The sequence below is a fragment of the Felis catus genome, chromosome A2, assembly GCF_018350175.1.
Source record: "Felis catus isolate Fca126 chromosome A2, F.catus_Fca126_mat1.0, whole genome shotgun sequence".
In the NCBI taxonomy this organism is placed as follows: domain Eukaryota; kingdom Metazoa; phylum Chordata; class Mammalia; order Carnivora; family Felidae; genus Felis; species Felis catus.
In genome coordinates, this window is record NC_058369.1 from 101,834,181 (window position 1) to 101,849,575 (window position 15,395).

General features: G+C 44.5%; 1 protein-coding gene across 22 annotated transcripts in view; it reads right to left on the reverse strand.

Annotated features, from left to right (window-relative positions):
* ICA1 (islet cell autoantigen 1) overlaps positions 1 to 15,395 on the reverse strand; it is a 150,366-nt gene that overhangs the window by 3,514 nt on the left and 131,457 nt on the right. For 16 of the 22 annotated variants that reach the window (XM_023250396.2, XM_023250381.2, XM_023250382.2 and 13 more), the window contains one exon: positions 8,899 to 9,168. The exons of 1 other annotated variant lie outside the window; for it this stretch is intronic. In XM_023250396.2, the coding sequence (XP_023106164.1) occupies positions 8,899 to 9,168 (270 nt within the window). 5 more of the 22 variants (XM_045052414.1, XM_023250392.2, XM_023250383.2 and 2 more) reach the window with 5 other exon arrangements.

A 15,395-nucleotide genomic window follows, 5' to 3' on the forward strand; every position in this document is an offset into this window, starting at 1 on the left:
TGCAGCATAGGAAGGTGTTTGTGGACTAAGTCCATTCTTGATTCTCACCATGAAACACAGACCATCAGATGATGTATCACTGTCGGGTCCATCATTGTTAAAATTGTATCCTTTTACTGGGATGCTCTGCTTACAGTGTTTTCTCTGGAAAAGGTTTTGTCTCCTATAAGGCCCTCATGAGACAACATGTTTGGATGGCACAGTTCAGCTGGGGCAGTGAAACCAATTTCTGGAGCAAGAAAAGTCAATGAGCATATGGCACAAAAATGATAGCATTTAATGCTGCTCATTTCCCCTGCCACTAGTCTGAGATGTGTAATAGGAGATGTCATTAGCAACTCTTACTCCGTTTATTAGTTTGCATTTTTGTGTCACCTCCTAGAGTTGTGAGCCTCTTGGAGATAGGACCATGTATTAATCATCTTTACATCCTGTACTGTGCTGCCTGGCACACAATGGCTGTTGAATTAGGATAAACTATTAGAGGATAGTCTTAAGCCATAAGAAGTACACTTAGGAAGCATTATTTTAAGATACAGCAAAGCAATGCTTGGCATAGTAGATGCTATAATACTCACTGGCTGAATTATTTCATTTTAGGCAAGTGGCATACAGACTTCTCCGAGAAGACTAACCAATGACAAATGAAACAGGAGGCCTTTGACCTATTTATTGGTTCTAAAACAATGCAAACATATAGAGGGTTTTTAAAAGTATTATTATTCATTGGAAAGGTACTTGAATATGTAGTTAACATAATTCATAAGCCATCAAAAGCACCAGATTTTGAGGGAGCTTTCTAGGATAATGGAAATGTTCTAACACTGGACTATAGTGTTAATTGCACAATATAAATTTACCAGAAATCCTTGAACCATTCTTTTACAATGGCTGGTTTTTATGGTATGTAAATTACAGTTCAAAAAAAGCAGTTTTAAAAAATGACCAGTATTCAGTGTAATCCAGGAGTAACACAACCTCCCTAGTTCCTAGATAACTGGCCCATGAGCATTCCTTTTAAACGCAAATCACATAAAACAGTGGCACATGTGGAAAGTTAAAATCATGATTCCATAAGTATACCAAATAAAGCTGAAAGAGGTAGAATGTAACTGGGTGACTTTTACCCTTTTCCCCTACAATCCTCTCCCCGACACCAAATGTACTCAAGACTCACCTGTGCTCAGCAGAGCCCACGGACCCTTCCCAGCACCCCCAGCAAGCCTGGCCTTAACCTCTTAGAGTAGTGGTTCTCAAAGTGTGGTGCCCACACCAGCAGCATGGGTATCACCTGTAAGCTGACTAGAAATGCAAGTTCCCAGGGCCAACCCTGACCCAGTGAATCAGAATCCCTAGGGGTAGAGCCCAGGAAACTGTTTTAACAACTCCCCAGTGATTCTAAGTGCAAGTTTGGGAAGCACTGTTATAGGCGGTCTCCAAGGAGGCTGCACAAGGGTCACTGTCTCCATCAGGATCAGGTCATCTTGGTTGAGGCCAGAGCCAGACAAAGGCAGAGGCTCTCCTAGGAAACAAAGGGGTCTGTCTCAGAACCCTATTTCCTCAGGTCCTGCAGCTTTAAGCTCTTCAGTTCTGTCAAGCTCTCTGAGTTCAAGGAGATCCACACATTCAGAGAGAACCTGAACCGACCCAGAGCAAAGCCAAATCAGAGGTACAGAAGTCAACCCTCCCTGGTCTCTATATGCTATTCGATACAGTGGGAACTCAATGAGATAATTTTTCGCATTTCAAAAATATGCACAAAAGTCATTTTTTTTAAATGGCTACAGAGAACACTCGAAAAGCGAGGCAGGTTGGAAGCATTGTATTTTTTAGAGTATAAAATGGAACACATTCCTAAAGGAGGCAGAAATAAATCTACATGTCAAAACCGAGCTCCCCTCACTTTATGTAATGGGCATGTTCCCGAAAAGTTATAAATAAATAAAATGTCTGTATATCAAATCATATTTTAGAAGTACCAGAAATATAAATCATTTTTCAAGCCTATTGGATTATAATGGCATATTCCTTTATAAAGACAATACATGTCTGTTAATTGGATTCATTTGTAACTGTGGGTTTTGGAATATTGCTCACCTAAACACTCATGATCATACAGGCAACATCTAGAATCTATGGATTTGGGGGCTTCTCTGGAGCAGAGGAAACGAAGGACGATGAGTCTGATGACATCCCCTCATTGGAGTCTAAGATGATGGGGACAACATACCTCAGAGTTTTCACAAAGACACAGGCTGTCCCTATTCTCTTGTCCCACAGTGTGGAGCAGAAGCAACAGCCAGTCTGCCAAGTCATATTGTTCCCTCAGAACAGCTATTAAGCAGAAGTCTAACGCACTTATGTGCATGAGGGGGAGAAAATAGTATGGCTGGGACACTGGCTAAAACAGAAAGAAAAGAAAATATAAACTCAGCTGCAATGTCACCCTCACTCATATCACTTTGGGAATTATTTAGGGGAGGGGTGCAATGAGGGTAATTATGGATGGAATGCCAAGCCAGATTTCAAATGTCTTGGCTTCTGTCAGGAAAAAAAAAAATGCTATTTAAAGAGAACTTCGTGTAGCTAATATTCCTGTAATTGCCATCAACTCTTCTCTAGTTGGTGTTAGCTGGCTGAGGCGTTTTTAACATGAAGGTGTGGCTAGAAAGATGTCTCCCCATCTCAGAGTAATTGTGTCAGGAGAGGGTGGTGAAGGGTGGGGGCCGCAGAGCAAGAGCTGAGAGCTCTGTGAGCAAAATGATTATCCTAGCTCACAGTTCCTTTGATATGTCAACTGTGCTACCCATTTGCAGGAAACACATATAAAATTTTATTGGAGCAATCCTGCCCCCTTTACTTACATAAGGGAAAATATAAATCAGCCAGAAATAACACTGGCCAGCTAGAGCAGCAAGTGAAGCCAAAATAACACCATCCAGAGGAGCACTTTACCATGAATGTAATTTCACTAGCTGGGAGAGCAAAAGCCCAGGCTGGGTTGATGATCATAGTGTGGGGGGCTCTGGGGTGGGGTTGGCAGGGAAAGGGAAAGTGGGAACACCACAGCCATGGTGGCCAAGCACCACCCAGCCATCCATATTTCCCGTACTGAGCCCCAGTTTCCATCTCTGCAAAGGGTGGGTAAAAATTCCTGCCTCATAGGTGGTTGTTGTTGAATAAGATAGGATCTTGTAGGTGAAACGAGAGAGTAGAGAGGCTAGAGAGCAGGCCATCAATAAATCTAAGCTGAATCTGAATTTTAGTCCAGCTCAGCAAGCACGAGGAACAACCCCTGAGATTAGCTGAGGGTTGTTTTCTTTTAATCTAGTGATTCAATGTCTGCTGCTCTCTCCCTCCCTTCTTGTCATCCCTCCATCCACCCAGTCTTTTTTGAACATCTACTGTATTCCAGGCACTCAGCCATGTTCTGGAAATATGATGGTGAGCAACACAAACATGGGCCCTGCCCATGACAACCAAAAGCAAGAGACAGAAAATTAGACCAATCTTAAAATGACGTGAGAGAATGGGAATGAGTGAGTATACCGGGTGCAAAGGGAATGGAGGCAGAAACATCTAACCTGGACTGCTGGGAGGAAGAGGAAGTCATGGAAGGCTCTGTGTATGAAATGACATTGAAGCTGAGAACCAGAAGGATGAGAACTTAACCGGGGAAAGCAAGCATCATGGGTGTGTAGGTGGGTGACGTGCTCTAAGGAGGAGCGAGAATGCGTACCAGAGCCCAGTGGTGGGTAGAGCCAGGCTCACTCAAGTTCGATATGGCTGGAGTCCAGCTTACTGACATAATACATGTTTCTCCAGCAAAACAATGTTGTTAAGTCATGCTAAGTAAAGGTGTGGGAAGTGTAGGCAGCAGTGGGACTGGGGTCAGGTCCTAAAGGACCGTGTAAGCCAACCTGAGGAGTTGAGAAATTATATAAATGATGGATATAAAACTCCAACAACTTGGCAAGTCACAAGACCTGTGTGGGAATCCCTGATTTCCTCATATACTAAATGGGGGTGGAATAGGTGGTCATCAAGGCCCCTTCCATGGATTAAAGGAGGCACTTAAATTCTGCACATATCCAAGACCTACAGATGCTCCTCAACAAGCTGCTTCTTTGATGGAACAAAAATTCCACTGGCTCGTGTTGAAAGTACCCACACTGCATTAAACTCTAACTGCACGCCACAGTCTTCTCCTTCATATCCTTTGAGCCCCAGAAATACGTTATCTGGAACCAGGCTAAGCCAGGAATGGCAAGAGGCGAGCTCAGTTTGAGGAAAGGTGAATTTGAGATAATGCAAAGCTTGGCATTACATTAGCCTTAAATAGAAACCCACCCAGATGGCAACAGCACCTAGGCATGGTATAAAACAAAAGACTATCCAGAAGGAACACAGGGCTGTACATTTGTGAGAATGTGGAACAAAACTCCTAACTTTGGTTTGCAGAATCCTAAATCACAAGATGTCCTGGTGCATTTATTTTTGAGCAGATGGTAGTCTTTTCAGTATCAGTGTCTATTTCTAAATTAAATTTGGGATATTGGTGGAGAATGGAGAAGAATGTCAAATGAGGCTTATCAGCCTCACCTCATCTCTACCTTGGGCAACCCCCTCTGGCTAGCTCTCTTTCTATTCACTTTAAGAGGCCTTAGGAAGGCACTATTTTCTCCTCCCTGTATGACACAGGAAATTCCAGCCCCTATTATGCTGGTAACTTCAGAAACTCTTAGAAATCCTACATAAAATTAACTCCTCTTTCAAATGTTCAGCCCAACTTAATCCTAAATGTAAGTTGCTTTGTTTGGCTCTCCCAGAGCTTGAAGTTGAAGTGGGGAGCAGAGGAAAATGCAATTGTTATCTTACTAAATCCCCCTTCCTTTCTGCTCCCCAGAGCACAGGGGAATGGATGAGGAAAGAGGACAAAGAAAGGAGGGAAGGAGGCAGAGGAAGATGGGGAGATAAGGAGGGGAGAAGACAGAAGGTGAAGGAAAAGGGAGGAGAGGAGAGTGGGAGGGAAATGCAGCCTGTGGAAGAGCAGAGTTTGCTGCCCCCCAAGCCTGGAGCATTCCCGAAGTTCTCATGACACTCTGACCCTGAGGATGCAGCCCCACTTGGACCTCACAGAGAACCAGGACAGCGGTGGTTGAGACTGAGCAGGAATGCGCTTCAGGGAAGATGTGGGTGGCTGCTAGCACAGGCGAAGATTCTATAGACAATCTCGATTTCAAATATTCTATTCTGGAACATCATCTGATTTTTGTGGTTGACAGGGACCCTGCCTCCCCACATGCACATTCCTCCTTCATGGCAACCACCTGTCCTTGGTCTGTGTGTGTGTCCAGGAAACCCAGGGCCAGGCTAATCATATTATAAGTCCTGCTCCTCTGGAAGCATCCACGGAGAGGCCTGAAGGAACCCACTGAGGAGTCACATTTGCCATCAAAGACTTGGTACAGAGAGGCAGCCAGAAGGGAAAGGTGAAAGGCACAGACTCTGGAGGCAGATGGCTCAGGCTCACTATCTCTCTCCTATCAGATGTATGATCTCAGGCAAATTACGTAGCTGCTCTGTTCCTCAGTTTCCTGGGCTCTATGATGGAGATGATGATAGTACCTGACTAGGAAGGGTGTGGTGAGGATTAGGTTACGTCAACTCTCTACCACTGCTTCTTTCACTAAGCCAACATGCCAATGGGCCTTTGTACTCCATGTTGTGTTTGACTTTTCAGTTGTTTATTTAATTTGGGTTTTGAGATGATCTGGATAATCAGGGGAAGCAGTTCCAATACGAGGTGTCAGAAGTTTAACAGTTACTTAGATGCTTTTGCAATTCATGTATATAGATGCATTTTCTAGACGATGGACGTAATAAAAAAAATCTACAGCCAATATTCATCTTTTCCTCTTTTTTAGGGTGAAAGTCCTCATAAAAGCATAGACTGTGGTTGTAACTGGATTACATGATCAATCATCAAAGCAGGGGGGCTGTTCTTTATTTGTACCACATCTGTTTTGAAGGTTCCTTGAATTCAGGCAGCACCAGTGGTGGAATTCTGGGAGTACCTGCTGGGAGTCCACAGGTGTGAGAGAGGCTGAATGAGCTTCCTCTTTCAAACACTTAGGTTCCACTTTTTTTTTTTTTCTGTCATTTTAAGTTCCGTAGACATTCAATTGATGGCTGTTGGCATGCAAAGGGCAACAGGATAACTCAGAGGTTACAAAACAACTTCTTTAACATTGGTCTTCATAGAACACCAGCAGAGAAAAGGAAACTTTTAGGAGCCAGGATGATCCCTTTAAATGGTAAATCAGATCCTACCCATTGTTGGTCCAAGATGCTGTGATGATTCCCAATTTCACTTGGGCTAAAAAAAAAAAAGGCCCAGGTTGTTCCAAAGGCTAGGACGCCCTGTGTGGCCTAGCTTCTGCCTCCCTGCCTCACTCAGACCACAGTGCTCTTCCTGCAGACCCTTGGGCATGCCAGGGGTGTCCTCCCTTGGGCAATGGCACATGGGTTCCCTCTGTTTGCATCTCCACATGGCCGATTGTCTCATCTCCTGCAAATCTGCTCAGATCTCATCTTAATAAGAATCCTATTTAGTTCTACAGCCTGACCTACCCTGCTCTCCACCTAACAGTCTCTATCCCCTGGTTCTAGCTTTCCTTTTCCTCATCATACCAATCACTTTCTAACCCACTATGTGATTTTTCTTTATTATGTTTATTGTTCATTACCTCTTCTTCATTAGAATGTTAGTTCCAGGAAGGCAGAAGCCTTGTCTGTTATGTTTTCAGATGAATCCCCAGTGCCTGGCACCCAGAAGGACCCAACCAATCTCTGTTGAATGAGAAACTTGCTAAGAAGCTAGTAGGGTGGCAACATCAAGTTAGATTTTGCTTGCTTGAGAAATAATGGCCTGCCTTGGTAGTAGTACCTCTCTACCAGTATAAGAAGACCTCTTTGCAAAATGAGCTTGCATTTTTCACTGTCAGAACACCTCCCTCCTTTTTTTTAATTTAATTTTTTGAGAGAAACAGAGACAGTGTGAGTGGGGGAATGGCAGAGAGAGGGAGAGAGACGCTCCCAAGCAGGCTCCACGCTGCCAGGGCAGAGTCCAACACGGGGCTCGATCCCACAAAACTGTGAGATCATGACCCGAGACAAAACCAAGAGTCAGACACTCAAATGACTGAGCCACGCAGGTGCCCCAGAACACCTCCCTTCTTAGACCCAAGTGTGCTTTTGTGCTGTTTCCTTGGACTTGGGACAAGGCTAAAGTGCCAAGTCCATGGCCACTGCTCTGGTCGTAGCTCTCAGGCATAGTTCCAGGGCTGTGGCCCCTGAGCTGAGATCTTCTCACCCTGCCTGCTCAGGAAAAAGGCATGGAGCTCTGACTTCTCAGCTGTCAGTGGGGGCCACTCACAAGTGAATGACACTCAGCCACCCCAGCTTAGTGAGAGCACTGCCACCACCATTCCTCTGGGCATCAGGGGCCCTAGTGTCTCCACAGCTGGGGGCCCGAATCGGGTTCATCCTGCAGCACAGCTGGAGAGTCTCCAGCAGCCCCAAGATCTGAGAGGTAGATCCTGGCTCTGGGCTTCCAGCTCTCCCACAGCTTGTTGGCACCTCCCCCGCAGGTGGGTGGGGGTGAAACTCAAGTCACTGGTGCTCATCTGGGGCTCCAGCGAAAGAGATGGCGAAACCCAGAGGTGAAACTCAGGGTGTAGTATTTTTGGATTCCATGTATCTCTCCTATCTCTAACTCTGTTACTGAAAAAAAAAAAAAAATGACATGGCTACAAAATGAGACTCCCAGAAGAAGATAAAAGGAATCATGTATTTCATTTAAAAAAAAAAAAAAAAAAAAAAAAAAGAGGGAACACCTTTTTTTTGGTCTTGCCCACCAACTCTTGCTGTGTCCATGATCTCATCTCCAAAGACCTGAGGTTTTTTTTTAATAGCTCATAATTACTTAATCATTCCAGTTCTGCTGTTTGTTCTCAGCTTTAAGTGCCAGATAAACACTTATTAAGGAGATAGCCTAAATTCATGGAAAAACCAAAACAACTTGAGAACTTCTTAATAGTGATTCCTGTCTTACAATTAAAGCGACATGAAAGGAGGAAAACGGTGTCGAAATACTAGAAAATAGTCTCCTTCCCAAGGTCTGTTTAGAAACTCAAACTTTAAAATTTCAATTTCAATCTGAATTTAATTTTGCCCTCTAAATCAATGTGCTCCTCATGCTGGCAGTGTGCTGCCCTGCACCCTGACCAACGGTGCCAGCCACAGATGATCAGTGTGGAAACTGTATTTCGTCTGTGGCCAACGCACATGGGGCTGCTGAGCCCCATGGTTTAGGCAGAACAGGAGCAGCTGAACTGACAGCATCCTCAGCGTTGCAGTGAGCCAGGATGGAAAGAGAGCAAGAAGCAAGATAAAATTCAACGTGCAAAGAGTTAAGAAGCCCAGTGTGGTGTTACTGGGCACCTAGAAAGATGACATGTCTATAGAAATGTGGAGAACTGGCAGGCAGAATTGGCCAAAGCCAATAGGGTCACAACCGGGAAGATTCTCTAAGGTATGCCCTGCAAAAATCTAAAATGAGAGCAAGACTGTAAGATTGAGAGCCACCTCTCTAACCTGTCATTAAAAGGAAACATGAACATGACAAGAAAATTATGAAAAGCAAGAAAATTATGAGAAGCAATCTATCTTAAAGCTGGGATAGGACTCTGAGATTTCAACCAAAAAGACACTGGATATAAAATAAAACTCAGAAAACATGAAAAAAAGACAAGGAAGGTAGAAAGAGGCTTGTGGATTAAAAATAAAGAACGAGCACACAACAACAAACCCTGTTTCAATCCCCGTGGTACGTACCTTGGAGTGAGGCCTGTAAGTCTTTCATGTTTTGGTCTAAAAGCTGTGAAGGAAGGAATCCTGAGCCTGCCTGGGGTCTGGGGTCTGGCTCTCCGGCGGCCACAGTGGGCACTGGCTCCTTCGGCCGGCCGTCTCCAAACACGGCAGCCCACTCTTTGCTGAACTCACCCTCGTCCAGGGAGGAAGCACTGAAGATCTCACTCAACAGAAGCAGGTCATCTTTGTCAGCACCCTCGGGTTCTAGGGTCCCCGCCACTGGGCCCAGGCAAGCTGATCAAAGTAACAGAGCACAAAACACATCACCACCCAGGGCCCAAGCTTTTGGGAGCAAATACAGGGGGTGGCTGGGGTGGAGCACACTGGGTGATGGCTACATTTAAGAAAAAGTTTATCAAACCATAAGTGATTCTCAACATAGTCTCTCTTAAATTCCAGAATTCAATTTCTAGTCCCACTGTCATTCATACCCCTTCCTCCAAAGCAAGTCCAGTTTCTGGGCATCAGTAGGATTTCCATTAAAAACTCTAGGGTTTTGTTCTTTTCTTAATATAAAAGCAAATTTACTACCAAAACATTTCTCAGACAGGAAACAAAGCCAGGATTGAAGGCATGTGGGAGGTTTTCATTCCTTGTTTGTATAGCTTCCCAAATCTTTTCACACAACAAGCCCTAAAGCCACAGCCACCACACCCTGCAGGAGTCTGCCCTGTCATCCACAATGGGGAGAGGACACTTGCCACGCCTTGGGCAGGAACAGAGGATGTCAGGAAGTCCAACAATGACCAAGGAAGGCCTCTTGCTTCCTTTCTCCTTTGCTGCAACTAATGCAACCCACCTCGAGGCTTTGCCAGAGCAGAGGAAAGGTGGGTCTGGTTTGCCTGAGGGCAGCAGTGAAAGAATGACAGGAAAACGGCAAATTATGGAACCACCTAGAGAAGGCCAGAGACACAGTCCCTGGAGGGTTGGAATGAGAACCAGACCAGAGGGCAAGCCCCCAGGCCATTCTTTACTTGCTGTGTGACTACAGCAAGACCCTTAGCTCTTCTGGGTCTCTTTTTTTTTTTCACCTGTAAAATGATAATATTAATAATGCCCACCTCAAAGCATTATCAGGAAGATGAAAGGAAATACACCTTCAAATCTCATTGCTTGTCCACAAGGGAGACTTTAAAGAAGAGATTCATTCTCATAATATGAACACTGACAAAACACTTAACAGGGAATACAAATAGAACGGGGGCATCACTAGCCAGAAATCCTACAAGACCTTTCACTGGGTTTTCTACACATTTTGAACACCAAAGACTGATGGTCTTACTAACTGTGGCTTTGCTGTGGTACCTAGTTGCCACATGGGAACTGCAAACGTAAGTCACGAAGAGAAGGAATAATCGTGATTTGTATTTTCTGAGCTATACTGCAATTCTGATACTGTCATATTAAGTGAGATTAACAGGTTTTCCTCAAATATCTGAGACAATTAGCAAGTGAAGGCTTTTAAAAAAAATACATAAAGCTTATCTGTCAGCTTAACTGGATCTACTTTCAACCACACTTTATATAAAGGTGTTCTGACTGAGAGGACTTCTGATGTGCTAAGCAGACTGGCTATAAATCCAGGAAGGGAGGAGTCCAGTCACTCTCTTATCACTGTGGTTTAAAAATAGTAGCAAAATATGGCTTTAATTGGACAACTGTCTAAGTATTCTTATTGTTTGTGTTATCACAGAAATTTGCACTGGACGTAGCTTGTAGGTGGGTGGTGAGAAGACAAGGGAAATGGCATTTTAGTAAATAGACTTGCGAGACAGTTCTTTAGAAGGAGGGTGGGCAGCCAGGACCCACCTTGACCTGTGCATGGTGGAAAGGCAGGTTGGGTAGGGTAGGACAGCCCATATTTGTGAATGCAGGCAGAAAGCATGGCTGTGTCCATTAACATACACCTCGCTAGGCATCCTCCCTCCTTTCGGCTCTCAATCTCGCTTGATGTCAACTCTTTTTACATATATTAACTTCACAAATCTCCATACATTCTACTTTCATTTGGGACTGGAATATCCAAACCTTTTCTCCTGGTTTACTTTCTGGCCTGACTGAAACCAGCTGATTGCGGAACCAAACCTGTTTTACTGGAACCAATTCAAATCAAAGAGTAGACTCTAGAGGAAGGGATGACTTTAGATAAGCACGGGAAGTTATGCGTATTCTTCCTGAAGTCTCTTTACAGCCCTCTGCTAAGTCAAACCCTGACTACTCTTTGATTTGAATTAACATCATCAATTTATTTGAATTGACATTTGATTTGACATCATCAAGATGTCAACCCAGGGAAGATCATGACTAACATTAGCAACAATAAATAATAAATGTTAAGCCTTCCAAAAAATAACCAGAAACTGGGGAAGCTTCATCTTTAACTATTTAGGTTGTGTGTGACAGTTTTGAGTGGACTTCTGTGGGTTTTGTTAACTTGGCATCCCTTCCCTCTTCCTCTTCAGTTTTCCCTTTCTGGAAACACCTTCTCCACCAGATCCTGGTGAATACTACATAAAGTGCCTCACCACCCCGCATCTAGACTGGCCAGAGTCCTTCATTTCTCAGGCCATGGAGACTGGCTCAGGGATGAGCACATGCCAGAGGCTTCGCTGAGTTTGGTATATGGAAGGGGGAAGGAGGAGCGTGTCTTTTTCAGACTCCAGGTTCTAAAGATACACTTTTGAGGCTCCCAGGAATGAGAGAGCCTGACACAGAACAACACAGTATCAAGAGTTGGAAACAGAATATTGACAACACTGTCTAAGCTCTGCATCCAGCCTCATTTGAGGCCAGTCCACCACTGTATGTCCTCAGTTACATGGACCAATACCCAATATGTTCTTTTCTTTTTAATTTTAAAGTTAAACTACTTAGAGAAGGGTTTCTATTACTTCCAACCAAAAGATTCCTCACCAATATTGTATCCTGTCAAATTCAACTTCACTGACAATAATGAGAAAAGGACCCATGGCAAGGATGATACTGTCTAGAGCTATTTCTTAACAGAAATTTACTTGGAGATCTACCACTGAATTTGGGCTATTAGTGTCCTGGTTATTTAACAGTTAAAGTGGGCTGCACAGTGGACATTTCTCTAAGAGAACTTATTACTTCACTAAAAGCAATGAAACTGGCACTGACTTGAACCAGAAAACAGGGAAACCCAATTACTGCCCTGATAATTAAGATGCTTGAAATTACTATACATAACTCATAAGAAAAACTTAATTACAAGTAGAAAAGGACAGGCTTAGGTCTGTAACCAGACAAGTCAAGACTTGAAAAATAACACTAGCTCTTAAGAATCAAGCTATCATTTTCCTTGGAAATAATTCAGCTCAACTGTGAGAAAATGGGGACACACACAGAGAGATGACAAGCGCTTTGAGAGAAACCCTGGTAAGGGCTGTACAGGCAGAGTCAGGGCTTCCACCCAGGTAGCTGAGCAAGTATCATGCCTGGGTCATGGCACCCATCCTGCTTTTGTCTTCAAGGGTGAACCAAAGTTCTGGAGCTCTCAAGTGCCAACCCCCAGATACAGATACCATTCCAAGTCCCCGTCATGCTCTTGTAGGCTCCCGAGTCTCCATGTTCACTCTCACATCCAATAACCCAACCCCAGATGTTACTACAAAAATAGAAGCCAATAGACACAATGAACTCTAGTTCTCACCTCTAGGCCTTCAGCTCTATAATCCTTTATGAATTCCCTCCTTTTTTTTTTAAACGTTTATTTTTGAGAGAGAGAGAGAGAGAAAGAGAGAGAGGCAGAGAGAAAGAGAGAGACACAGAATCCCAAGCAGGCTCTTGGCTCTGAGCTGTCAGCACAGAGCCTGACATGGGGCTCAAACTCATGAATGGTGAAATCATGACCTGAGCTGAAGTGAATGCTTAACTGACTGAGCCACCCAGACGCCCCTCCCTCTTCCTTTTTTTTTTTTTTTTAACGTTTATTTATTTTTGGGACAGAGAGAGACAGAGCATGAACGGGGGAGGGGCAGAGAGAGTGGGAGACACAGAATCGGAAACAGGCTCTAGGCTCTGAGCCATCAGCCCAGAGCCCGACGCGGGGCTCGAACCCACGGACCACGAGATCGTGACCTGGCTGAAGTCGGACGCTTAACGACTGCACCACGCAGGCGCCCCTCCCTCTTCCTTTTTAACATCAGCCCTAGGTACACTCTCCCCTCCTGCTGGGAGCCTGCTCTGCCCCCACTGGGATTCAGCTCCAGCATCTCTATTCTTTCTCCCTCCAAGGCTTCCTCTCCTAACCTCAGAAGACGTGTGCACATCCCAGCAACAGCCAATCTTGCGACTGCTGTCTCCTTGGGCACCCCGTCCCATCCCCAATGTTGCTGCTCTGGTTTCTTCTCCCTTCTACAGCCACACACTGTACTTTGTCACTGCTCTTATTTCCGCTACCTGTAGTCAAGTTCCTGCCCCTGCTCCAAACAGCAGTGGCCCTCCTGAAGGTTACCAGTGAGATCTTCATGGCCGATTCAAATCCGTTTCTCTGGGCTCACCCTCTGTGGGACTTTGTCCTGTTGTACAAACCGGAAATGCTGTCATCTCCTGGGTCTCCATGAAGTGGCTCTCTCAGATGTCCTATCTCCTCAACAATACTATCCCTGCTGCCTCTTCCTATTCTGGTTGCCCTACAGTTTCTTCCTGAGCCATATCTGCCTTCCCTACATTATCTACAGAACATCTTAAGAGAGCTTCCTCTGTATGTCAGAGGAAGGAACTATTCTCATGGTTTCAATCTCACCTGGGAAGACTTTCAAATCTCCATCTACAATTCCAAGTTTTCTTGAACTCTGATGACAAACTCCTGACTCAAGGGTCCCTTGGGGTTTACTACTGGCAAGCCTGCTGACACTCCATAAAAGGCACCCTCCTCGCTGTATACCTTTGTTCAGTGCAGCTGTGAGAGTTTCATTTTCTTATTTTAAAACCTTCAATGGCTCCCTCTGACTCCCGAAGAAAGGAACACTCCTTACGGTGGTATTCAGGACCTCTGCGGTCCAGCTCTAAGGCAGCCCTTCCAGCAACTCATGAGGCCTTCAGAGAAACCTATGCTTTGGCAAAACTCCCTCACATTTGCCATTCCTCAAACATGCTTTCCTGCCTTCCTGTCTGGAAACCTGTTTTCTCCCAGTGAGATGCCTAGAGAGAAGAATCATACTGAACTGAAAGGAACCTTGGAGATTATCCCCATTTAACTCACTTTACAGATGAGGAAAAAGATACCCAGGTCAGATGACCTGCTCAAGGTCATATAATTTATTAGTTACAGATTATCTGTGTGGGGACCCCTGGCTCACAGATCAAGATGTTTTCTCAGTGCAGCACACCGCTTTTCCCTCAGAGCCTGTTAATGATGTCATATATAAATGAATATTCAAGCTTTTGTAAAGTGTTGAGGGTTTCTAAGGTCAGATGGCTCCACCAGCAGCCAGGCAAAGCTCTTGGCTGTAAGCAGCATGGCAGAATGGCAGACCCACGCAGCATGTTTGCCTTGTACTGGCCAGGGGTTCAAAAATAAAATTCCTAGGCCCCTGGGAAAATATTCCCTAGGAAAACTGATTCTGAGCCAATGAGCTCTAACCGATCCTGACCTAGCGAGTTTTCAGAGTGAAAACTGACATACAGAGGAAGCTCTCTTAAGTTCAGATAGAGGGTGGGTGACAGAAAGTAGATGTGGGACACTGGTGACAGCCCACTCAGGTTATATTTTTGAAATCATACTGAGTTTCATGACCTCAGCATGAATTAGGAACCCAGGAGATGGAAATGGAGCTACATAGACCAAAATTGAGAGCACAGCAAAACAAAGAGATAAATGTCACAACAGTTACCTTCATCTGTGTGTGAAACAGGAAGACTCTGCTTCTCTGTTTTTCTCCCTGGTCCCCACTCTCAGCATTATGACTAATGTAAAGGCCGCACATTTGCAATACATATGAAAAACCCCAGCAACCAACACAATCCTCACATCACCTGACAGAGAGTAAGGCGGGGGGAAGTGGGGTGGGAAACCACCGTACAAAAAGTCTAACGAGAAAAGTATTCGTCCTTATAAAAGGCTCCGGTAACAAATTGTACTTGTTTGGAATCCAAGAATACTACTTCTAAAAACTCCCTTGTGGTGAAAAAAGACACAGCTAATAATAATAATAACAGATGGGGAAAAATCCATCTCTACCCACTCTCTGGAATACACACACACCCCAAACAAAAACAAAAACAAAAACCCCAATCGTGCTAGACCCTGAGTAAGCACTCAAAAAAAGACTTCTTGATGATCCCCAGTCCTGGTCCTCCATTTTAACATTAGATCTTAACAAGCAAGTAATCTTACTGAAAAACCTGACACCCGGGGCAGGAGGAAATCTATACAGAACACTACTGACTACAGGGTGATCAAGTGAGAACAGGAGAGTGTTTGGTTTTAAAAATGC